A 25,824-nucleotide genomic window follows, 5' to 3' on the forward strand; every position below is an offset into this window, starting at 1 on the left:
AGAAAGGGATTCGGTACTCAGGAAATAGAATCTTCTGTTAGATATCCATTCTTGTGTTTTTGTTTCTGCAATAGTATTGTCCATGCATCAGACCGACTAAGTTCATTGAGGCTAAGTTCTTTGACCCATCCTCTACAAAGATTTATTGTGTGTTACGCCTTGGGCCAGGGCTTGATCAATAGGGTTTAGACCAGGAAAATCGTGCAACTACATATAGGTTTAGGAACTATTTTTAAAAATTTTTGTTAAAAAAAAAAATTAAAATAACTTAACTTTTTGTCCATAAAAATGATTCAATAACAAATATTCTAAGAGCATCCGTTAACAAAACCTAACTAAAACTAAAATTGTGACAAATTTATAAAAACCAAAAAATTGTAGTTTGGCCATTTATTATTATTATTATTATTATTATTATTATTTGAGGATGGCCATTTTATTAAAGTTACTAAAAAAATTCACACCTAATGATGACATTGACTTGATTTTGAAAGTTAAGTGATTAAATTGATACAAATAGTATTTCTCAACAAAAAAAAAAATATTGATAGTTATACAAATAGTACTTGAGAGTTAAATTAAATTTAGCCTTTTCTCAAAAAAAATTTACATTTAGCCCAAACAGTTAGAAACCAAGTTAGTAATTTAACATTCCATTTATTTTATTTGTTTACAAATCTCTTTTTTTTCTTTTTTCTTTTTTTGGTAAAGAACCTACAAATCTAGTTCAAAGTTGTCTGTCATTGCCAATGGTTGCAAGTTGCAGAACAGCAACAACAACCATCTTTGATGCAATCACTACCATATACAAAATTTTAAGATTCATTCCAAGAAGGTTCGTGGTAGGCACCCCAACTTTCAATGTATTTAGTCTAACACAATACTAGCTGTGTCAGCCAAAAGTTAATAATAATTAACAACCAAAGCAATACTAGCTAGCTACGGGTTCGTTTTACGTCATTCCGGGAGGCTCCCATGTCATATTTGAATGTATTTTCTGAATTAAGGCTTCATTTATTTAGCACATTTCATACATTCAAGAACTCTGTTAGATTTATGGTAAAATGATATCTAGAACCAGGTTTTCAAAAGGGGGTATAATCAAACAGTCCCTGAACTCCTGCCTTCATGTTTTCCTTACATTATGGGTTTCGAAAGCATAAATGCATGTTGTCGGGGTTCTGCAAGCATTAGTAAAGGAGAACATATTGCTAGAACAAGATTTTCAATTACAGCCTTAATTTCAAGTAATACCTGTAATTCTATTTAAATTATATACATGAGGACAACTACCTGGCTCACAACAGGCCACCTCATCTCCTAGGCTTTTTTACAGGTTAAAAAAAATAATTGAAACATTGGAGGAATCTTCAATGAAGAATTTGGGTGAATCAATCAATTCCACCTCTTAGAATTCTTCGTTCCTTTTGATTTTTGTTTTGCCTGCTGAAATGCTTGCCTTTTCTGCTTCTTCAGGGCTTCCTTCTCGGCCTATTAGAGGAACAAAATATAAATTTGGGCTCAGATTGCTACAGCATAAGCTTATGAAGCTATATCATTTCCTTTCCTGTTTCATAATGCTGGTAATAACAACAACAACGCTTACCTTAGACATCTTGGATTTGGCTTTAATTTTAGGAGCCTTTTCCTCAAGCTCGGCCTCACGTTCTAGCTCCCTCATCCTCGCATCAAGATTTTTCTCAAGATAATACTGTAATATATACACAAGGTCATAAAGTACAAATAAATTTAGCAATTGGATAATTGCACTGCATGGAGGACAACGTCCAGACTCCCACTAAGCTATGCACGTGGGATATGATAATTTTATTTTTTTTCATTTATAGTTGCATAATGGGCTTAACAATGTCAATGATGTATCTCATAATATGATCACAAATTAGGCCTCAATGGGCACTTAAAACTTTTGTATGCTTGGTTTGATATGAAATGTAGGCACTAGGCACTGCTAAGCCTGATAGTCTGAAATTTGGTGTACCAGTGGTCATCACAGCAAATGTCAAGTGCCATAAAATCATGACTAGGTTCTCAGGCTCAGATTTATTTTCCTCAAAAAGCTTGTAAATCTTAAATTATGCTATTCTTTTAAGAGAGAAGAGGGGAGGAGGTGGGCTTACATTGTAGTCTCCTGCATAATCTTGTAAATTGCAGTCTTTAACTTCCACCACTCTATTAACTATCTGCTTTATAAAGTATCTGTCATGAGAAACTGTGATAACGGTTCCCTGGTACTCATTTATTGCCTCCTGATAAATCATCAAATGATTAAAGTAATCATGAGGTTTTGCACCACTACATTCATTAAAGATTACAGTGCTAAACCAGAGATTAACTGAAAACATAAACCAAACCTCTAGCATCTCTTTTGAAGGTATATCCAAGTGATTAGTTGGTTCATCCAAAACTAGTAGACTGGACGGTTTCACCATGAACTTACAAAAAGCAAGACGCGCCTAACAAAACAGGAAGAAACAATCAGATATGTCTCATTAAAAGGAAAATGTACAACATAAATGTAATGAAACAAAGACATGGTAAGAAAATAAGCCTGTTCAACCGAAAACAAGTAATGGAAATATATTTAACAGACAAGCATACATATTTACACACAGGCACAAGTGCAACCCTATGCCAGAAAAAAAATTAGACATGTAGATCACTGGATGCATTGAAATAGATCCAGTTTAAGTCATACATCTAACTTCTAAATGATACATAAAATCCACAAAATATTTGTGTCTTCCACCCTTCCTAGAATCTCCTTGGGTCCAACTAAAACTCAACAAATAATCTGAATTAAACAAAGGGGTGGAAAAGAAACACCAAAAACCATGCTGAAAAATCAGGACACTGGAATTAAGAATGACATAGACAAAATCATCTAATGGTTTTTAGTTGTATATTTTGTCTATCATCTCAGCAGTTTTCATTCAGGAAATCACAAGACTTTGACCAAAAATCCTCAAACTATCACCGGAAATGAAATCCACCAGATTGTGCTGCAATTTCTTATTTCCATTAAACTACAATAGTACTCTTTAACATTATGAAATATATACAAGAGACTAGGAAATTCATGCTGTTGATAATTTCTGCTTTCCATTAAAGTACAATACTACTCTAGCGTATATACAAGACAAGAGACTAAGAAAATTATAAATTAATTTTCCAGTTAAAGTTTTTTTGTTTTGTTTTTTTTTTTTTTTTTTTTGATAGGTAAATTTTCCAGTTAAAGATTTGAAGCACAAAACAGTACTTGTTATGTAACACATAAATGCCAGATATATGTCCACTAGGAGAGAATACAAAATCGCATAAGAGCATACAGTTATAGCTTACCTTCTCACCACCACTCAAAAGAGAAACCTTTCTATCAAGCATATCAGCTTTAAAATTACAACGCCCAAGGAGTCCCTTTATGTCATCACTTCTCCAGTCCTCTGCAGCTTCTACTACTGTCTCAAGCACTGTTTTATTCAAATCAAGTGCCTCAGCCTAAAATAGATGCAGGTCAGTGTCAGTCAGCACAAGCAATAAATTAGCAAAACATACAAACTGCCAATTATATAAAAATATATATGAAGTACATGTATATGTTTGTAAAACCATTGGAGCTTAGAATTAAGCATGAAAAACTAGAAACACCATGATCATTAGATAAATGGGAGATACAACATTGTAGACACTAACACACCTGATTTTGCTCAAAATAGTTTGGCAGGACATTATGCTCCCCAAGCAAAACTTCACCCCCTCTTGGCTTCTCTAAACCCATTATCAATTTCAGCAAAGTGCTCTTTCCACATCCATTTGGGCCAATTATGGCAAGTTTTTCTCCCCTTTCAATTGTAAGATTTGCCTTGTTGAAGAGCACCTGACACACAACTCATCAATTTCATAAAACATAAAAAATCAGAAATAGATAATTCAATGTTTCTAGAACCCTCTTCCTAGTTTGATTAAGTATATCAATTCACCTTATCTCCAAAGCCAAATTCCAAGTTATTAATTGTTACAACAGATCTTCCACTTCTTCCACGCTCAGGGAACCTTATTTTCATTTGTTTCCGTTGAAATGGCTTCTCTACTAATTCCTCTTCTTGAAGTCTCTCCAGCTTCTGTTGTCACCCAAAAGCAATCAGAGAGTTAGGAAGGAATTACAGCAGCCAGAAAATAGCATGAATGAACCATGTAATAGAAGCTAGATATTTATTTCAGTAAAAACCAGATTTCCAAGTGACTTCAAATAATTTCAAGTTATCATCACTAACAAGGTAAATAAAACTGAATCAAGAGAAGTTTAGGCAACATTTTGATGTAGAACATGTAGGTGAATAGAGATAAAAGAGTAGCAAAAAGGATAAACAGAATGAATTCTAAGCTTCGCCACCTATGAATCTGCCTTGAAACCATAGGCATCACCACCAAACAAAAGAGAAGCGCATTCTCAACACAAAATTTTTATTTTAAATCATGATACCCTCACCATTACAAGAACCCTAGTTTTATAGGGTTCAAGGATTACATTAATAGGGAAATGTTGAAGTAACATTGCTGCACATCAAGCTTGCTTTGAAAAACAAGTCAAAACAAAACGGAAAAACTTTATTGCCAGTCAACAATTTCGACTAAGCATGTCAGTAGCATTGCAGAAGAAATGAAAATGCCATAAAATAAATATTTCTTAAAAATAGATATTCGTAACTTTCTAAGAAAGAATCCATTGAAAGAATTTAAACTTTAAATCAGAAAACATCATCACATAGTGTTCCTAAGCTGTTGTATTATAATCACATTTTAGGAGACAGATTAAATAAAATATCTCCCGAACAAGTATTGCACCATAAATGCATTGTTTTTTACATTTTTAATTGATAATTACACACCTGGGGGACCATGAACCCATGACCTCACCTTCCACCTTGCTTTTACAAGGGGAGGAGGTCTCAACCAATGTATTGTGATTTTTTATATGCATAAGTGCACCATTTCAGTAACTGACAGTTATTCATCACTGCATCAGTCCTGTCAAAACTTGAAGAGATACTGAAGCACCAGGTTTGTACAATGGTCTTTCTAGCATTGTTGATGTTGAGAATAAATAAAAATCTACTTCATCACCTATATGTACAATGCCCTAAAAATTGCTATCCTAAATAAATATCATTAGCTACTATTAACCAAGACAAGATACTTAGTTTTTATGATGAAGTGGCGTATATTAGTACTAGTTCTGCATGCCTAACTATTCACAAGCTCAGTAAATCTAAATGTACCTTTTCAGCGGAAGAGGCACGTCCGGAATTTGCTCCAGCACCTAACCTGTTTATTAAGTCTTTTGTATGCTCAATTTCCTTTTGCTGCTTCTCCCATGCAGCATACTGTGCTTCAACCCATTCTGCCTTTGAAATGATATACTGGGAATAATTTCCCTGAAATGTCCTGGAGACACCCATATCAGTCTCCACGATTTTTGTACACAGTTGATCAAGAAAAGCTCTGTCATGAGATATGATAACCATTGGCACATCTTGCTTACTGAGATAACCTTCAAGCCACTCAATCGTATCAAGGTCAAGGTGATTTGTAGGCTCATCCAAGAGTAACAAATCTGGCTCCTGCAGAGAAAGACACAAGACAACAATCACACTGTAAACCAGTACATTTAATGCATGCCTTATATGTAAACAATTGACCAGCATCAATTGTAATTCAGACTGTATAACCCATGCATATTACCAAGAGCAAGCATACAAAAAAAAAATGACTTTCATTAGGCATGGAAAAATTCCAGTGTAAATTGGTAATAATGAGATTCAGAAGAGTTGTCCATTTCCACTAATGATATCACTTAGTCCACTTTATACATGTGATAGACCTCACATTGAAAAGTAACATTTAGCCATACACTGATGGAACATAAAAATCTGTGGAAATAGAAACTCACTAATGATGAATTCCCATTGCTTTTTTTTTTTTTATAAGAGTAAAATTTATTAGAAGAAGGATTGGTCAAATGCAAGCCCTTAAAGAAGAATTCCAATTGCTCATACATCAACTTGTTTTTTATACCACCCAACAACTCCTCCTCCTTGTAGCAAATAAACCATATTTTCATATTAAAGCAAGCAGAAAAAGCACAGAGCAACAAACTTTCTTTTTTTTTTTTTTATGAATACAGAACAACAAACTTATCCATACATAAAGCGTAGTTCTATTTCAGTCTCCTACACTAAAGTTACATATCATCCAAAAAGACAAAAAATGGAGTATTCCTGAATTAAAATCTTCCCAAGTGGTAAAAAAGTGATTCGGGAGAGTTGTCCATTTCCACTAATAATATCACTTAGTCCATTATATACATGCAATTGACCTCACATCAAAGAGTAACATATAGCCATACACCAATGGAACATACAACATAAAGGAAATATAAATTCACAAATGATGAATTCCAATTGCTCATACATCAACTTGTCTTTGAAACACCACCCAGCAATTCCTCCTCACAGCATTTTGTTGGCAAATAAACTATAGTTGCATAATAAAGTAAGCAGAAAAAGCCCAGAACAACCAACTTATTAATACATAAACCATAATTCAATTTCCTAACAGCATTTTATTGGAAAATAAACTATAGTTGCATGATAAAGCAAGCAGAAAAGGCACGGAACAAAAGACTTATCCATACATAAACCATAATTCATCCTCCTACACCAACTATGACATATTATCCAATCCAAGACACAAAAAAAGAGTATACCTGAAGTAAAATCTTCCCAAGTGACATCCTCATCTGCCACCCGCTACTAAACGATGCCACCAACCTATCTGAATCCTCGGGCGAAAACCCGAGCTCCGGCATCAACTTACTGACCTTAGCATCCACCTGAGCCAAGTCCACTGCCTGTCCTCTCCTCTGAAGCAAATCAAACTCATCCAATAGCCTCCCCATCAGCTCCATATCCTCCACAGCACCTTCCAAAGCCTTCTGCACTTTCTCTAACTTCCCAGCTATCTCCATCTCCTCCTTGAACGCACTCAGAAACTCCTCCCTCACAGTCCTACTCAATGAAACCTCAAACTCTTGGCTCAAAAATGCAATCTTTAAATTCATTTTCGACTTAATCACATTCCCACCATCCGGTTCTTCAAGACCAGCTATAATTCTCATCTGGGTCGTTTTCCCTGCTCCATTTACACCTACCAATCCAACTTTTTCACCTTTTTTCACTTCCCAGGTCACGTTTTTCAATACTGTGACACCCTTATAGCTCTTGGTCACATTTTCAAGCTTAACCCCAGATGAAATACTAGAAGCACCTGTATTGGATTGCTTATTTTTAGCTCTCTTTTGGTCCACTGAGGTGTTGGAGAACAAGGACTCGATGTCGTTTTCTTCGGTTGAGGTTTCGGTTTGCTTTTCAACGGCTACGGCTGATAATTGGGAGGCAATGATTTTGGAATTTAGGATTCTGGGGTTGATAAAATTTGAAACTTTAAGGGTGTTTGAGGTTTGGAAACGGGTTTTGAAAATGGGTTTGTGGGAATTGAGAAGTGGTGAGCCGGTGAGGAAGGTGGAGTTGAGGTGGAGGCGGTGGAGGTTGGTGGTTAAGTCCATGTTTGGGAGGTGAGAAAGTGAGGATTTTTTATTTAATTTTTTTTAAAAGGGTATTGATGAGAATGGAATTTGAGTTGTGGCTGTTTGAGTTTCTCAGCAACAGAGTGACAGAGAAACTCTCTCAGCCAGTGGAGTGCAGAAATGGTAACTAGACTAGTCTAAATGAGTGATGCAGGTGAAACATGACATTGTCAAGGGGGGACTAACAGAGTGAGAAAGTGAATAATTTAATCCAGCCAAAAATATAGAAAGGAATATGAGAGTAGCGTGTTTGTCTGTGTGTATGTGTGTGTGTGTGTGTGTGTTTTTTTTTTTTTTTTTTTTTTTTTTTTTTTTTTTTTTTTAACATCGAAGAAATAGATTTTTCAGCTTAAAGGAATACGAGAGTTGTGTGTTTGTGTATGTCCTTTTTTTCTCCTTTTATTTTTTGTTTACTGTTTTCTTTTTTATTTAAACTATATTTTTTATGTTAAGAATTTGTGTAGTTCAATAACATAGCTTTTTCTTCTTTATTAAGTCCCTGTTTATATTATCAAATTATCAGTTATAACCTATAAAAAAAATTATCGGTTAAAAACAATTTTGGATTTTTCACATAACGAATTCCCTTCAAAACATGAAAAACCAATCCCCAAATGGAATCAAGATTGTCAATCTAAAAGTAGCAGGATGGAGGTGCCTTTTCTTGATATTTTATTATTAAGTTAGTAGTTTAAGTTTTGAGCATTATCATCATATATTTATGATACAATATTCTTCTTTTCCACAAATCAATCCTCCAAATTCAAGAAATTTTCAATATTTAGTGGTGGTGACTTATAAATTTTTTCGAGTGTGCTAATTAAGAAACTTAAATTATACAAAATTTAATAATAATAAAATTCCATACATTGACAAAAAAAAAAAACACACACACACACACAAATACATAAAATCTTACATTTTTTTAAAAAAAAAAAAAATTGCATGATAGTTTCATTTTTAATGCTGCAAACTACATATTTTTCACAATTTTAGTTTAATAAATTTCTTCTTGTGTTTTTTTTTTTTTCCTTTTGTTTATAAGGACTTAATATATTGTTAAGGAACCAAATTTTAAGGACATAGTTTAGTTTCAAACTTAGTTGTAGCCTAAGGCTACAATTCTTACTAAACAAATTAACATAACTACAAATTTTGTAAATATAATCATTGAATTGCATGTTCTTTATGTTCTTAAAACACATGTCAAATTTCATGTCAATCAAATGTTATTTACTATTTGATCCCTAAACTTATTTTTATGTATAATTTTAGATTACAAAAACTCAAAATTTAAACATTTAATTGATAACACAACTGTTGATCTTTGATTTTCTTAAAATTTTGCAAATATAAAGGATATAAGAAAAAAAAAATGTAATCCAATTGTGAATTTGTTAAAATTCAAATCCAATAAAAAAAAATATTGAGTGAAGTTGTAGTATTAATCTACAACCAAGATTATTACCAACTTGGTCCAAAGATTAATTATGTTGGATTTAAAAAAATTTAGGGTGGTCACAAATTTTTTTTAAGGATAAAAAAAGTCATAAAATTTTAAATATATATATAATAATTTTTCTTTTCCCAGATCAGATCAGGGTGGCCCTATGACCATCCTAACTTCAAGGTGGAACTGCCCTATATTCACTGCTGGAAAGAATAAAAGATCTCCAAAAACCCCCCCCAAAAAAAAAAATGGAGGTCCTAGATATACTAAGTACATTTTCTTCTTCAATAAAAAGGACTTGATTTTATTTTACTTAAAGGACTTGTAGAGCTTTTGAGAGATAACTATGAAGAACAGCGGGTACCTCTTCTAGATTTTTTTTTTAGAAACAAACTAATTGTTAAACATAAACACACATTTTAAATACACTCTCTCACCAAGTTCAAACTTATTATTTAATCTAAAGTACCACTTTAATTTTGAGCATTCCTAAACCTCATATGATTATTGATACAACATTCCTATTGTTAGATATAAATTTTTATTTTCTTTAACTCAATATTACTTAATTAATTTAAAACTAGATCAATTAATAATTTGTTTACATTATCCCCTATGACTTTCATAATTTTTTATTCAAGTTTTTTCGAAAATGAAATTTCAGGCGAGATGAATCATGGACAATCATTATCAAGGTTTCTTCAAAAAGTCCAATATTCCTCCTCAATATTTTTGTGGCCAAAAGAATTCAAATAAACTTAAAGGTGGAGATAACGCACGCAGACAATAGTACTAGTTTTGTGGTGTAGATTGTGCTGCACAAGCCTAAGTTAGTGACACCAGCCAATCATGTCTTGCCACTTGTAACTCAATGCAAGATCATGTACAAACCACGTTTCTGTAGATGACAAGGACAATTTATATCTTTCTTTTTTTTCTTTTTTCTTTTTTCCTTGGACAACACAAAATGAAAATATGAGAAAGTTACTAGCCGAGAAGCTTGATGGAATAGAAATGGGTAAGAATACTAAGAAACAAATATATGCGTACAATAATAGTAATTGAGTTTCAATTTTTATTTTTTTTATTTTTTTGTCTCGTTAAGTTTGTTTGGCGTATACTTTTATGACATATATTAGTAAATTATTTAAATTTCTTTTTTTTAAAAATAAAAAAGTGATTAAATTTTTTGATTATTTTTTTATTTTTTCATAAAATATTTTTTAAAATAAATAATTAATATGTGCTTAAGAACATATATTAACTGGACTCTTTAATAATAAGAGGAATCCATAAATATGTTCGCACTTCTCACTCAGTTTTCAGCAGAGGAAGAGTCATAGCTCAATAAAGATGGATTGACCCTTACAAACAGTGGGCCTGGCCCTGTTGGGTTGTAGATTGTTTGGGAGTTGGGACTGACAAGTCTGACCTGGGCCTTAAAATCGGGGCTCCTTTTGGGAATTGGGGGTAGTGTAGTGGCCAAGTTTGGGCCTCTAGTGGGCCTATCCTAGGCTAAGGTTTAGGACTGATGAAATAAAAAGTGGAAAGAGCTGGAAGGGTAATTTTAGCCTTTTCATTTGACAACAAACTAACAAAAGTACTTGAGCCTTATTTCACTGCCTTTGTATTTATTTTTCTTATTTACAGTTAAGCCTAGTTGTAGCCTTAAGATGTCATCGTTGCTGTGTTTCGAGTAAATCTCAATATTCTGGAAGTCAAGCGATGTGCTACTGTCTTATTTCACACTATAATGACTAACAGTAACACTAGTTAAATGCATAATAAAATTTAGTGATTTACTATTTATGTGAAATGACAGTAGTACTTATGGTTCTATTCCAGGAATATCTAATGACATTCCATTTGTTTTCTCTATAATGATACTTAATAAGGTTTCTTTTCCATTTGCCTCGTGATGTGAATAAGTAGCATAACCTCGTAACATTGTGTCTACCACGTCACAAATGTGATTGAAAAATTAACAAACCCATGACAATCATCATTGTGAGAAACTACTTTGTTCACTCAATTATTATGTCTCTATCTTACAAAAGACCAAGTCAAAACCCATTGGTGGAGTGCACCGTGCACCCTATTGTGAGAGGGCGTATTATATCGGATCAAATTCACTAAATAATTTCACCGTGAGCCTCTATAAATTAGATAAATTTTTGACCCAAAGATGATTTCCTTTTATAATAATTTATGCTATTTGTCATAATAAGGTTCTTCTGAGTTATTTCCTAAATTAATTTATTTTATATTATATGGACACTGATAGAAAATATTTTCATCATCTCAAAAAATTTTATGACACCCTAAAGTCTCCTATCATTAAAAGCATTTTTGGTCACTAAAAGCATTTTTGGTCACTAAAAGAGTTTTCAATCACTAAAAGCATCATAGGGTTACTAAAAGAGTCTTCGGCCACCAAAAGTGTTTTCGGTCACCAAAAGTATCATGAGCTTATCAAAAGAGTCATTAGTCACCAAAAGCATCATGAGCTCACCAAGAGAATCTTGGGTCACCAAAAGCATCTTTGGTCACAGAAAGAATTTCCGATCACCAAAAGCATCATGAGCTTACCAAAAGAGTTTTCAATTACCAAAAGCATCTTCGGCCTATAAAGGATCTTTCGGCCTCTGAGGGGTCTTTGGTCATCAATAAAGTGCGTTGCATTGTTTCCTAGTTAGGCTTCATTTTGGGTTTTCGGCTTATGAATGATCTTCAGCCTCTAAGGGGTCTTCAGTCATCATGAAGTGTGTCGCCTTGTTTCCTTGTTCAGGCTCCGTTTTGGGTCTTCAACCTATGAATAGTTTTTGGCCTATGAATAGTCTTCGACCTCTGAGGGGTTTTCAGTCATCAATGAAGTATGTCACCTTGTTTCCCTAGTCAGGCTCCGTTTTGGGTCTTTAGGCTCACAATCATCATTGGTCTCTAAGGAACCATCATACCTTGAGTGATATGAGATAGTTGATGTGACTTGTTTGTCAACCCGTGATACCAACGAGCATCTCCATATCAATTGCATGTTCTCCATTCCTACATGTCCATATGGAAAGAACTTGCACACCTCGCCCCAAGATCCTTCTACATATTCATATCCTCCAAATATGGAAAATTAAACCTTGAGATCTCGGAGCATTAACTCCGTATCTTCCTTACAATGGAAGATCCTACGTTCATGGAGTCTCAATCAATCCTACACCACTATATAAGCACTAAATCTCATTTATTTCTTCAACTACCCCACCAGTCGGTCACTACGCGTATTATACTTAGTTCCACGTTGTTTGCATGTTCTCCACTCTTGCATGCCCATATGACATTTTTTTAAAAAGATAAATACAACATGCTGCTAACAACGTGGAACTAAGTATAATACAACATGCTGTTAACTCCGTAGCTCGAACCCTTTCTTCCTTAAACTCTCAAACACTTTGTGCATGGAAGGTATCAATTTAGCTACAAGACTATTAACATATAAATGAGACCTTATAATCCTTAAAATGATTTTTTTTTTTCAAAAAAAAAAAAAAAAAAAAGGCAATCAATGCCACAATAATGATGGGCCAAACCCCTTGCAAGTTGCAACATCTAATGCAAAAGGTCAATGCAATGTTTCAGTCCCTTTTTTTTTTTTTTTTTTAATAACAAAAATAGGGGTTGTTAAGCTACGCCAGCCCTCGGGTTAAATCTCATCCTTTTTAGATGCAGCTAATCCTTATGGATGCCAAGAAATGAAAGACTGCTGACGGCAAGACTCGAATCTAGGTAGGTTAGACGAAATGTTCAAATCTTACCAATTGAACCATCTCCTGTCGGCGTTTCAGTCCTTTTTCTGTCTAATAAATGAGATGCCCCACTAGTCTAAAAGTCTAGGATTATCAATTTTAAAAAAGAAGAGTAAGACTAGATGTTCTCCATACTTTTATAGGGTATTATTATAGGATGTCCTTAATCAAAAATATCATTTTCGAATCTCAATTTTGTCAACTTGACTCTATTAACTATTTAACTCACATTCCCTCTACAGCAATAATATTTATGTCGAGTGTCAAGTTGTCAACAACTTAATTGATTCATCTTAAAAACTGTCTACAGCTTCTTCTTTTTTTTTTTTTTTTTTTTTTGTTTTGGATACCATTCAAGAAAGAAACAGTCAGGTTTCAAAACGGTCCGATTGACCATGCAGCTTTGAATTGGCATTATAGTAGCCAACTTTGCTAGGTTATTAACAGAACTATTAACAAGCTTGGGAACAAACAGTGCGTGATAGTTGGTGTCATTTTGGGCTAGATAAGCCCAATCAGCCATCAAAAATATTTCCTGCCAGTTGGGAGTGCACCTTCCGTTGATAACCTGGACAGGTCTTTGATTATCACAAAGGAACAAAATTTGCTTGTAACCCAAATTCCTAGCCTTGATGGCTGCCTCATTGCCTCAACCATTGCTTCCTGGATGGTGATAGGAATTGGCTTGGCTGTGCAACTAGCTACCCCCGGGCCCTGCATTATGATATCTCCAAGTCTACGTACCTTTCATAAAAAAATAAATAAAAACTGCGTAAATCATATCAAACTATTATTTTTTCTTTTCGAGGAACAAATCATATCAAGCTTATCACGTCGAAATATACAGCAATGGGTAAGCGAATAAACAATAAAAGTAAATCACATCCCTAGCATAAACGTGGTGTACGTTTATACTAACACATGTTATTGTTATTACCTTAAGGAAAAATTTGGTTTTAAACATGTTTAAAGTTTTTTTTTTTTTTTTTTTATAATTTTTTTTATCTCACTATGTGGTGATTAAAGAGATCACCCGTGTATATTTTTAGCCACATAATTTTGTTAATAAGTCATTGATTTGTTTAAATAAATAAATATATAAAAATAATTTTATAGATCACCACGTAATGAGATGATATTATATGGGTGAAGTGCTTTAATGGATGACACTTATCTGTCACTTAACAGTCAAATTTACTAACATAAATGGAACACGTGGCTAATATAAAAACAAATCAAACATGCAGGACCATAATAAAATGTAAAGTACCAATATGAAAGCAAACTTGATTTTAGTTTTCTGCTGATTTTAAAGCATCAAAGCATTTTATTTTTATTTTTTAGAATTTTCAGTGTAAGTAGAGATTTTTATTCAATTTAATTGATTTAATTGAAAACTTATGTTTCTCAAAAAAAAAAAATTGAAAACATATAAATGAATCATTTAATTGCTATTTTAGAAATGATGGATGCTAGAAGAGCTATACAATTTGTTCATAAAATTGGTATCTACGAAACGGTTTTTGAAAGTGAATAAGAGATAGTCATCAATGTCTTTACAAACAAAGTAGTACGTTTCTCATTTTTCGGTCGTATTCTACAATGTTAGGTTAAGAAAACTTGACCACGGTTAATTAATTCAATTATTCAAATTGATTAATTATGTCAAATTATATGTAAATCGTGGAAGCACCAACAAATCACCAAATAAACTAAATGAAGCGAAAAATAAATTGAACATGGTAATTTGTTGGAAAATGGAGAAAACCTCGCAAGGCAAAAATCCCACCGGTTGATTTTAAGGTCACTACTTCCAATAATCCATTAATCAACAATCAATCGGTTACAAATATAAGAAATTTTACCAACTACCCTTGGGCAATCCCAAAATATCAACCTACAGTTGAACCTTTGCTCCAATACCCAATTGGACTTGATCTTGTAATAGTCTTCTTTCCCTTGATGCACAAACCTCCAATTTGTGACCAACCCTTTGCACAGATCCCAAGTACGTGACTAACTCTAGCAACTTGAATAGATTTTGTTGGCTGCAAAGTTCTTCATTTCATTAACAATGAAGATCTGGAAGCATTTGATTACAAAATTCTATGGCATACAAACGCAATAGCTTCCCACAGAGAAAATAAGTCTCTTGTTCTCTGTATTCGTGTGTAACAACCTTTAAAATAAGCCTTATATATGTCTAGTGTTGTGAAAAAAGAAACCCCAAACAAATATGCAAGGTTGGACCAAATTTCAGATTTGGAAATTCTGAAATCGTAATTCTCGTCGAGCTGCTGTTGAGCTATTTATCAAGTTTCACATTAAGTTTCGGTAGCAGGCCTCTGTCGAACTATCTGTCGAGACTTAATGAACAGCATTTCTTCACTTATTTCTTGAACCACTCTTCATGTCTTTAATACTTGACTTGAACAACATATACAAACCCATCTTTGATCTACTCAATTACAAGTAAAGTACATTTTGTTAAATGATTAACCAATTACAACAAAATATGACCATTATTCCTCCGCAATATTTTTGTGGCCAAAAGAATTCGAATAAACTCAAAGGTGGAGATAACGCACGTAGACAATAGTACTAGTTTTGTGGTGTAGATTGTGCTGCACAAGCCTAAGTTAGTGACACCAGCCAATCATGTCTTGCCACTTGTAACTCAATGCAAGATCATGTACAAACCACGTTTCTGTAGATGGCAAGAAGGACAATTTATATCTTTTTTTTTTTTTCCTTGGACAACACAAAATGAAAATATGAGAAAGTTACTAGCCCGAGAAGCTTGATGGAATAGAAATGGGTAAGAATACTAAGAAACAAATATATGCGTACAATTATAGTAATTGGGTTTCAATTTTTTTTTTTTTTTTTGGTCTTGTTAAGTTTGATTGACGTATACCTTTAAGACGTATATTAGTAAATTATTTTTAAAAAATTTTGAAAAAAATGAAAAAGTGATTAAATTTGTTGATATTTTTTTTTAATTTTTTATAAAATATTTTTTAAAATAAATGATTAATGTGTGCTTAAGAACATACATTAATGGGACTCTTTAATAATAAGAGGAATCCATAAATATGTTCCCACTTCTCACTTAGTTTTCAGCAGAGGAAGAGTCATAGCTCGATGAAGATGGATTGACCCTTACAAACAGTGGGCCTGGCCCTGTTGGGTTGTAGATTGTTTGGGACTGACCAGTCTGACCTGGGCCTTGAAATCGGGGCTCCTTTTGGGAATTGGGGGTAGTGTAGTGGCCAAGTTTGGGCCTCTAGTGGGCCTATCCTAGGCTAAGGTTTAGGACTGATGAAATAAAAAGTGGAAAGAGCTGGAAGGGTAATTGTAGCCTTTTCATTTGACAACAAACTAAAACAAAAGTACTTGAGCCTTATTTCACTGCCTTTGTATTTATTTTTCTTATTTACAGTTAGGCCTAGTTGTAGCCTTAAGATGTCATCATTGCTGTGTTTCGAGTAAATCTCAATATTCTGGAAGTCAAGCGATGTGCAGTATTTCACACTATAATGACTAACAGTAACACTAGTTAAATGCATAGTAAAATTTAGTGATTTACTATTTATGTGAAATGACAGTAGTACTTATTGTTCTATTCCAGGAATATCTAATGACATTCCATTTGTTTTCTCTATAATGATACTAAATAAGGATTCTTTTCCATTTGCCTCGTGATATGAATAAGTAGCCTAACCTCGTAACATTGTGTCTACCACGTCACAAATGTGATTGAAAAATTAACAAATCCATGACAATCATCATTGTGAGAAACTACTTTTTCACTCAATTATTATATCTCTATCTTACAAAAGACAAAGTCAAAACTCATTGGTGGAGTGCACCCTACTGTGAGAGGGCGTATTATATCGGATCAAATTCACTAAATAATTAGATAAATTTTTTACCTGATTTCCTTTTATAATAATTCATGCTATTTGTCATAATAAGGTTCTTCTGAGTTATTTCCTAAATTAATTTCTTTTATATTACATGAACACTAATAGATAATATTTTCATTATCTCGAAAAATTTTCTGACACCTTATAAAGTCTTCGGTCACTAAAAGCATTTTTTTTCACTAAAAGAGTTTTCAATCACCAAAAGCATCATGGGGTTACTAAAAGAGTCTTTGGCCACCAAAAGTGTTTTCAGTCACCAAAAGCACAATGAGCTTACCAAAAGAGTCGTTAGTCACCAAAAGCATCTTTTGTCAATGAAAGAGTCTTCGATTACCAAAAGCATCATGAGCTCACCAAGAGAATATTGGGTCGCCAAAAGCATCTTCGGTCACTGAAAGTTTTTTCAATCACCAAAAGCATCATGAGCTTACCAAAAGAGTTTTCAATTACCAAAAGCATCTTCGGCCTATGAAGGATCTTTCAGCCTCTGAGGGGTCTTTGGTCATCAATAAAGTGCGTCGCCTTGTTTCCTAGTCAGGCTTCGTTTTGGGTTTTCGACTTATGAATGATCTTCTACCTCTAAGGGGTCTTCAGTCATCATGAAGTGTGTCACCTTGTTTCCCTGTTCAGGCTCCGTTTTGGGTCTTCAGCTTATGAATAGTCTTTGGCCTATGAATAGTCTTTGACCTCTGAGGGTTTTCGATCATCAATGAAGTATGTCGCCTTGTTTCCCTAGTCAGACTCCGTTTTGGGTCATCAGACTCACAATCATCGTTGGTCTCTAAGGAACCATCATACCTTGAGTGATATATGATAGTTGATATGACTTGTCTATCAGCCCATGATACCGACGATCATTTCCATATCGATTACATGTTCTCCATTCCTACATGTCCATATGGAAAGAACTTGCGCATCTCACCCCAAGATCCTTCTACATATTCATATCCTGCAAATATGGAAAATTAAACCTAGAGATCTCGGAGCATTAACTCCGTATCTTCCTTACAAGGGATGATCCTACATTCATGGAGTCTCAATCAATCCTACACCACTATATAAGTACTAAACCTCATTTCTTTCTTCAGCTACCCCACCAGTTTGTCACTACACGTATTATACTTAGTTTCACGTTGTTTGCTTGTTCTCCACTCTTGCATGCCCATATGACATTTTTTTTAAAGATAAATACAACATGCTGCTAACCTTGCAGTTCGAACCCTTTCTCCCTTAAACTCCCAAACACTTTGTGCATGAAAGGTACCAAGACCCTTGACATATAAATGAGACCTTATAATCCTTAAAATGATTTTTTTTTTTCAAAAAAAAAAAAAAAGGCAATCAATGCCACAATAATGATGGGCCAAACCCCTTGTAAGTTGCAACATCAGTCCCTTTTTTTTTTTTTTTTTTTTTTTAACAAAAATAGGGATTAGTTAATCTACGGCAGCCTGCGGATTTAAATCCATCCTTTTTGGATGCAACTAATCCTTATAGATGTCCACTAACGAAGGACTGTTGACAACAAGATTCGAATTTAGATGGATTAAATGAAGTGTCTGAAATTTGCCAACCAAACTATTTCCTGTCCGGATTTCAGTCCTTTTTTCTGTCTAATAAATGAGATGCCCCCACTAGCCTAGAAGTGTAGGATTATCAATTAAAAAAAAGAAGAACAGGACTAGATGTCCTCCATACTTTTATAGGGTATTATTATAAGATGTCCTTGACCAAAAATATCACTTTCGAATCTCAATTTTGTCAACTTGACTCTATTAACCATTTAACTCACACATACCCTTTACAGCAATAATATTTATGTCAAGTGTCAAGTTGTCAACAACTTCATTCTCAAAAAAAAAAGGTAGTCAACAACTTAATTAATTCATCTTAAAAACTGTCTACAACTTTTTTTTTTTTGGATACCATTCAAGAAAGAAACAGTCAGGTTACAAAACGGTCTGATTGACCATGCAGCTTTGAATTGGCATTATAGACTTATAGTAGCCAACTTTGTTAGGTTATTAACAGAGCTATTAGCAAGCTTGGGAACAAACAGTGCGTGATAGTTGGTGTCATTTTGGGCTAGATAAGCCCAATCAGCCATCAAAAATCTTTCCTGCCAGTCGGGAGTGCACCTTCCGTTGATAACCTGGACAGGTCTTTGATTATCACAAAGGAACAAAATTTGCTTGTACCCAAATTCCTAGCCTTGATAGCTGCCTCAACCATTGCTTCCTGGATGATGATTGGTGATAGGAATTGGCTTGGCTGTGCAACTAGCTACCCCCTGCATTATGATATCTCCAAGTCTACAGCTAATTAAAACTGTGTACCTTTCATAAATAAATAAATAAAAACTGTGTAAATCATATCAAACTATTATTTTTTCTTTTCGAGGAACAAATCATAACAAGCTTATCACGTTTTTTCGAAAAAAAAAAAACAAGCTTATCACGTCAAAATATACAGCAATGGGTTAGCGAATAAACAATAAAAGTAAATCACATCCCTAGCATAAACGTGGTGTACAATTATACTCTAACACACAGTTATTGTTATTATCTTAAGGAAAAATTTGGCTTTAAATATGTTTGAATTTTTTTTTTTTTAAAACTATGTGGTAATTAAAGAGATCACCCATATATATTTTTAGCCACATAATTTTGTTAATAAGTCATTGATTTGTTTAAATAATTATATATATATATATATATATAAATAAATTTTATAGATCATGTAATGAGATGATATTATATGGGTGAAGCAGGGGCGGTGCTATTCTATATTTAGGGGGTTCAAATGAACCCAAGACTTCAAAAAATAAAACATTATATATATAAAATATTTATTTTTTTTGTTGGTTTAATACTTTAATTTCTTTTAAAAATATTTTTGCACACCCTGACTTAAATTTTGCACACCCTTATTACAATATTTTTAACTCTAAGAGTAAAGAGTCAGTGTTTGTGAATCGTAAGTATTCACTCTTTTTTAAATTTATATTATGTGTGTGAGTGTGTCTAATATTGATAATATGTATTACTTTTTGTTATAATGCTATTTTTGTGAATTATGATGTGTGTGGACATTTGTGTGTACAATATAAATATAATATAAATTTATATAATTTAATAATTACGAAATAGAGATGGTTTGTTACATGTGTGTGTATTGTTATCATGTTATAATAATTTTTTTTTTTTATAAAGTTAGTAAAATTTAAGAAAAAAATTGTAAAATTAGTGATTGTCAAAGCATTTAACTGGTTAAGTAGATGCAAAGTGTATAAGTTTATATATGAATGAGTGTGGTTGTGTGCCTTAATAATTAATACGAAGCTAATGAGTTTAGTTTAGTCATTTAGTTTAAAATATTTTATAAAAATAATAACAAATAGATAATAACAATTGCATAAAAATAAAAATGTTAGATAGACTTAACAAAATAAAATAGTCATAGTCTCATAGTCATAGCTATCCACATTGGGCTTAGATACTCATAATGAACTATCATATAACAATATAAAATCTGAAAACTTGTAGAAGAAAATTGTAAAATTTCATGTATTAATTTTATTTTGTCGATAATTCGATATATTCAAGTTCTTTTTTTTATTAAAATTTTTTAATGACCCCCCTAAATAAAATTTCTGGAGCCGCCACTGGGGTGAAGTGCTTTTATGGATGACACTTATCTGCCACTTAACATAAATGGAACACGTGGCTAATATTAAAAAAAAAACAAAAAAACATGTAGGACTATAATAAAATGTAAAGTACCAATATGAAAACAAACTTGATTTTAGTTTTCTGCTGATAGTATGTACAAATTTCAATTTTAAAGCATCAAAGCATTTTATTTTTATTTTTTAGAATTTTCAGTGTAAGTAGAGATTTTTATTCAATTTAATTGATTTAATTGAAAACATATGTTTCTCAAAAAAAAAAAAAATGAAAACATATAAATGAATCATTTAATTGCTATTTTATAAATGATGGATGCTAGAAGAGCTATACAATTTGTTCATAAAATTGGTATCTACAAAACGGTTTTTGAAAGTGATTAAGAGATAGTCATCAATTTCTTTACAAATGAAGTGGTACGTTTCTCATTTTTCGGCCGTATTCTATAATGTTAGGTTAAGATAACTTGACCCTGGTTAATTAATTCAATTACCCAAATTGATTAATTATGTCAAATTACATGCAAATCATGGAGGCACCAACAAATCATCAAATAAACTAAATGTAACGGAAAATAAATTGAACATGGTAATTTGTTGACAAATGGGGAAAACCTCGCACAGCAAAGCCCCCACCGATTGATTCTAAGGTCACTACTCCCAAGAATCCACTAATCAACAATCAAGCAGTATAAGGAATTTTACCAACTACCCTTGGCCTATCCCAAAATACCAACCTACAGTTAAACTTTTGCTTCAATACCCAATTGGACTTGATCTTGTAGTAGCATTCTTTCCCTTGATGCACAAACCTCCAATTTGTGACTAACCCTTTGCACGGATCCCAAGTACATGACTATCTCCATTAACTTGAACATATGTTGTTGGCTGCAAAGTTCATTTCATCAACAATAAAGATCTGGAAGCACTCGATTACAAAACTCTATGGTGTATAAATGCAGTAACTTCACACAAAGAAAATAAGTTTCTTGGTCTCTGTATCAGTATGTGACGGCCTTTAAAATAAACCTTATATATGTCTAGGGTCATGAAAAAAGAAACCCCAAACAAATATGCAAGGCTGGACCGAATTTTAGATTTGGAAATTCTGAAATCGTAATTCTCGATAAATCGAGCTGCTGTCGAGCTATTAAGTCTTGATAGCAGGCTTCTGTCGAACTATCTGTCGAGACTTAATGAACAACTTTTCTTCACTTGTTTCTTGAATCAATCTTCATGTCTTTAATACTTGACTTGAACAACATGTACAAACCCATCTTTGATCTACCCAATTACAAGTAAAGTGCATTTTGTTAAAGGATTAGCCAATTACAACAAAATATGACCCTAACATACAAGACACAAAGGTTATTGCCCTTTGCTAGTTCTCTTCATAAAAATTTATTCTCTTATATATAGACAGGTAAGCCAATGTAGTAACACACGCCTTAATTAGTTTGGATGGAAGATGTCCCTCCACACACCAAATGTACTTATTTTTTTATTTTGCAGCTATATATCAGGGGCGACACCACGTTCAAGCCAGGGTGGACCACCCTAACCTGAAAAAAAAAATTATATATAATAATTTAAAATATTTTATTTGTCTACCCTTCAAAAAAAATTTGGAAATACCCTCAGTTTTTTTTATGCCAATAAAATTAAACTTTGCTCCATTATTTGTTTCACTTTCAAGCAAAAAGAAAAAGCCCAAAAAAAAAAAATGTAACATAGCAAGTCCACCCAGGGAAAAAAAGCCCAACATCAATCCTAAACGAAACTAACCCAAAACAGATTTTTAAATCAAAATAATCAAAGTTTTATTAACTAAATACCCAACAGGGCCAACCCAAACGAATTCTAAAAAAAAAAAAAAAAAAAAAAAAAAACCCAACTAAAACCCAATACGTGTCTGCCGATTGATCAAATGGCAAAGCAAAACTGAAATCAGAAATCCTAACCTAAAGAAAAAAACCTCATCAACAACAATGACCAACGGACCAAGCATATCGACGCAATGGCGCCTCCGCCTCAAACTCGAGCAACAAAGCACATCGGTCATTGCATCGGGCCTCAAACTCAAGCAACAGAGCACATCGGGCATCAGCGATAGCGAGATAGGAGATCGGTCCGATCGGATTAGAGATTGCTTCACTTGCGACGCTTGGCCTCGAGTCCTCATCTCAACATGCTACCGCGCCGCCGCCCCTTAGGCCTTCCTTAAGGTATTTCAATTCTTTACTTCTCTCTCTTTTTCTCTCTTACATCTTTGGGTTTGCTATGCTTTGAAAGTGAGAGCGGAGCTCTCTCTTTCTTTCTCTTTGAACTGAAATGAGACTCTCTCTCTCTCTCTCTCTCTCTCTCTCTCTGATTCTATATCTTTCTCTTTGAACTGTAATTGCCTTTACTTTATAATTTTTTTTTAACTTTTTGACTTTATCCGTTTGTGAGTTTGTCATTTTATGTATTGTGAATTTTGTGTGTTGTGAATGTTTTATATCTTTAATGTTTTGTGTAATGTTGATTGGCTCTTGTGACTCTTGTTTGTTGAGTGGGGGGTGGATGGGGGGCCATAGGGCCGTAGGGTGGGATATTTGAATTGGGGAAGTGGACAGGTAGAGGCAGTAAAGGCATGCAGAGGCAGTAAAGGCTAACTGACCAATACATTATGTTGGAGCATTTTAATATTAAATAATTAAAATAAATAAATGTTACAATATAAATGTAAAGATGTGGGAGTGAATATGGAAGATGAGGAGTTAATGAAAATGTTTAATTCCACATTGAAAATGAGAGAGACTTTTTTGTTCTTTTTAATTGTGGTGATTAATGGGCTAACATGAATTGTCTCAGATATTGGGCTAGATACGTGCGCAAGGGGGAGGTGAAGGGTGGAGGTATCAAGAATGAAAATGAATCAGTTTCTTGGATCCTCCTACTTGACAGCCCATTCAGAATAATTACCATATCCGTTGGTGAGTAAATGACCCAAATTAATACTCCATTTTTATTATGGAAAATGAAGTGCCATTAACTCACTTAATGGACTATTCATTTGGGCCTTTTTATTCTTCAGAAACTTCATATCTCATCATTAATTGTGTAATTCTAGCCCATCCAATTAATATTTAGCAATTAATCTTGTAACACCCACTACATCAGAATAATAGACCTAATTAATCAGATTAATTTGGGTAGTAATTTCTTGAGACCCATTAAGCCTATAAATAGACTCATTTAGACTCAGACCCAATCTAAGTAACTGAAAAAGTACACTAAAAAACATACAGAAGTTCTTGGCAAGGAAGGGTGTTCTTTCTGGTGGAGTTTTGGGCTTGAACATTTTGTGCAAAGGTTATTCTAGCCATACAACACTTGTTACGTTTTTGTATCCTTGGGAGACAAGTTAGAGAAGGTCTACACCGATTATAAAGCAAATAAACAACAATAATTAATAATTTAATTAACCAATACATTATAAAAGACAAACAAATTAAATTATGTTAGGCTAAATAACAATTAATAATTTTATAATTAATGAAACAACAATACAACAAATTATAGATTATAAAATACAAACAAATTAATGAAACAACTAAACAACAATAATTAATAATTTTATTAATATTTCAAATGAACTTATAGTTTATTGTTTATTCTTTTCCTAGAATTATAGACAAATATTTTATAAGAAAACCATGTACCCAAGATTCATCTCCTGTGCAAGATTCATTTCCTATGCTAGATTCATCTTCATCTTCATCTTCTAAGCAAATTGACTTTAACTTAGAAAATCTTCCTTCAAATCCTAGGCTACAAGAAAAGATATCATCTTATCATCCTAATAATCATGATGAAATAAGAAGATTTTATTTACAAAAAAGTCTTTGTTAACTTGTTCTCCAAAACCATGATTACCCTCTAACAGATTTTTTTGAAAAGCCCCATCGATTTAGATCCTAATGGTATGTAAATAGAAACTAGTTGGAATATAATATAGACAAGGATGGAGTATTTTGTTTTTATTGCTACCTATTTGGGCAAGATGTTGGTAAGGAGGAGGTGAAACTTTTGTAATGAAGGGATTCAAACTTTGGAATCAGAAAGAGAAGTTAAATTCCCATGTTGGAGGAGTTAATAGTGCTCATAACCAAACTATCAAGAAGAGTGGAGATCTAATGAAGGAAAAGCAACACATTCAAAGTGTTTTGGTTAAACAATCAAATAAAGATAAAATTGAATATCGGGTTCAATTAAATGCAATAGTTGATTGCATAAAATTCCTTTTATGCCGGGGATCGGTTTTTCGTGGTCACGATGAATCTCAAGGTTCAAGTGATAAAGGAAATTTCCTTGAGTTTCTACAATTTTTGGGGGATTACAATAAATCTATCAATGAAGTGTTGCAAAAGGTTTCGAAAAATTGCAAGCTTACCCACCATGAAATTCAAAAAGACATTGTGAATGCAATTGCATGTGAAACATCCAAAGCCATCATCAAAGATCTTGACAATGGGTTTTTTTCAATATTAGTTGATGAGTCGCGTGATATCTCAGTGAAAGAGCAAATGACTCTCGTTCTTCGTTATGTGAACAAAAAAGGAATTATTATAGAGCGGTTCCTTGGTATTGTACACGTAGCAAGTACCACCGCTTTGTCACTCAAATATGCTATTAAATGTTTACTTTGTGAACATAATTTGAATTTATCAAAACTACGCGGGCAAGGTTATGATAGGGCTAGTAATATGCAAGGTGATATCAATGGTCTCAAAACTTTAATTTTGAAAAAGAATAAGTTAGCATTTTATGTCCATTGTTTTGCTCATCAGCTTCAATTGACCCTTGTTGCTGTTGCTAAAAATCACATTAACATTGCTAAATTTTTTTATGTGGTTAGTAATTTAGTAACTGTTGTTGGAGGCTCTTGTAAGAGACAAGATGTTCTTCGAGATGCACAATTTGTCAAAATTAAAGAAGAATTAGAGATTGGTGTATGTAGAAGTGGGTAAGGTTTGAATCAAGAGACAAATCTTAAACGTTCTAGTGATACATATTGGAGATCATATTATAGGATTATTCTCAACTTGATTTTGATGTTCTCTGCTGTTATTGATGTACTTGAGATTATTGAAGAAGATGGCATCTCCAACCAAAAAGTTGAAGCTCGATCTATTATGAAGTCAATTCTATCTTTTGAATTTATCTTTACTCTACACTTGATGAAAAACATATTTGTCCATTGCCATATTTCATCCAAATGAAATATAATGAATAAGAGAATCTCAATAGAGTCAAAC

The 25,824-nt window shown here is 33.2% G+C and overlaps 2 protein-coding genes across 2 annotated transcripts; one reads left to right on the plus strand and one right to left on the minus strand.

Moving 5' to 3' along the window:
- Window positions 1-1,190: 1,190 nt before the first annotated feature.
- Window positions 1,191-7,924, minus strand: LOC115950930 (ABC transporter F family member 5). Its single transcript, XM_031068208.1, has 9 exons — window positions 6,785-7,924; window positions 5,298-5,639; window positions 3,999-4,139; window positions 3,716-3,895; window positions 3,361-3,516; window positions 2,373-2,474; window positions 2,139-2,267; window positions 1,607-1,711; window positions 1,191-1,491 (listed from the first exon to the last, which is right to left on the minus strand). The coding sequence occupies exons 1-9, from the start codon at window positions 7,640-7,642 to the stop codon at window positions 1,396-1,398; spliced, it is 2,109 nt and encodes a 702-aa protein (XP_030924068.1). The 5' UTR covers window positions 7,643-7,924; the 3' UTR covers window positions 1,191-1,395.
- Window positions 7,925-24,600: 16,676 nt separating this feature from the next.
- LOC115950131 (zinc finger MYM-type protein 1-like) lies at window positions 24,601-25,536 on the plus strand. The gene has a single exon (XM_031067375.1). It carries the CDS (start codon window positions 24,601-24,603, stop codon window positions 25,534-25,536), a length of 936 nt encoding a protein of 311 aa, XP_030923235.1.
- The last annotated feature ends 288 nt before the right edge of the window (window positions 25,537-25,824 follow it).

The sequence above is a fragment of the Quercus lobata genome, chromosome 6 (genome assembly GCF_001633185.2).
Source record: "Quercus lobata isolate SW786 chromosome 6, ValleyOak3.0 Primary Assembly, whole genome shotgun sequence".
Taxonomy (NCBI): Eukaryota; Viridiplantae; Streptophyta; class Magnoliopsida; order Fagales; family Fagaceae; genus Quercus; species Quercus lobata.

Excerpts from the sequence above, each read along its gene's own strand:
- LOC115950930 (XM_031068208.1), bottom strand. The coding sequence starts at position 7,642 with ATGGACTTAACCACCAACCTCCACCGCCTCCACCTCAACTCCACCTTC. Across the intron at positions 3,517-3,715 it reads ACTATTTTGAGCAAAATCAG|GCTGAGGCACTTGATTTGAA; the intron begins GTGTGTTAGTGT and ends CATCTATTTTAG. Across the intron at positions 1,712-2,138 it reads ATTATGCAGGAGACTACAAT|TATTATCTTGAGAAAAATCT; the intron begins GTAAGCCCACCT and ends TATATATTACAG.
- LOC115950131 (XM_031067375.1), top strand. The coding sequence starts at position 24,601 with ATGAAGGGATTCAAACTTTGGAATCAGAAAGAGAAGTTAAATTCCCAT.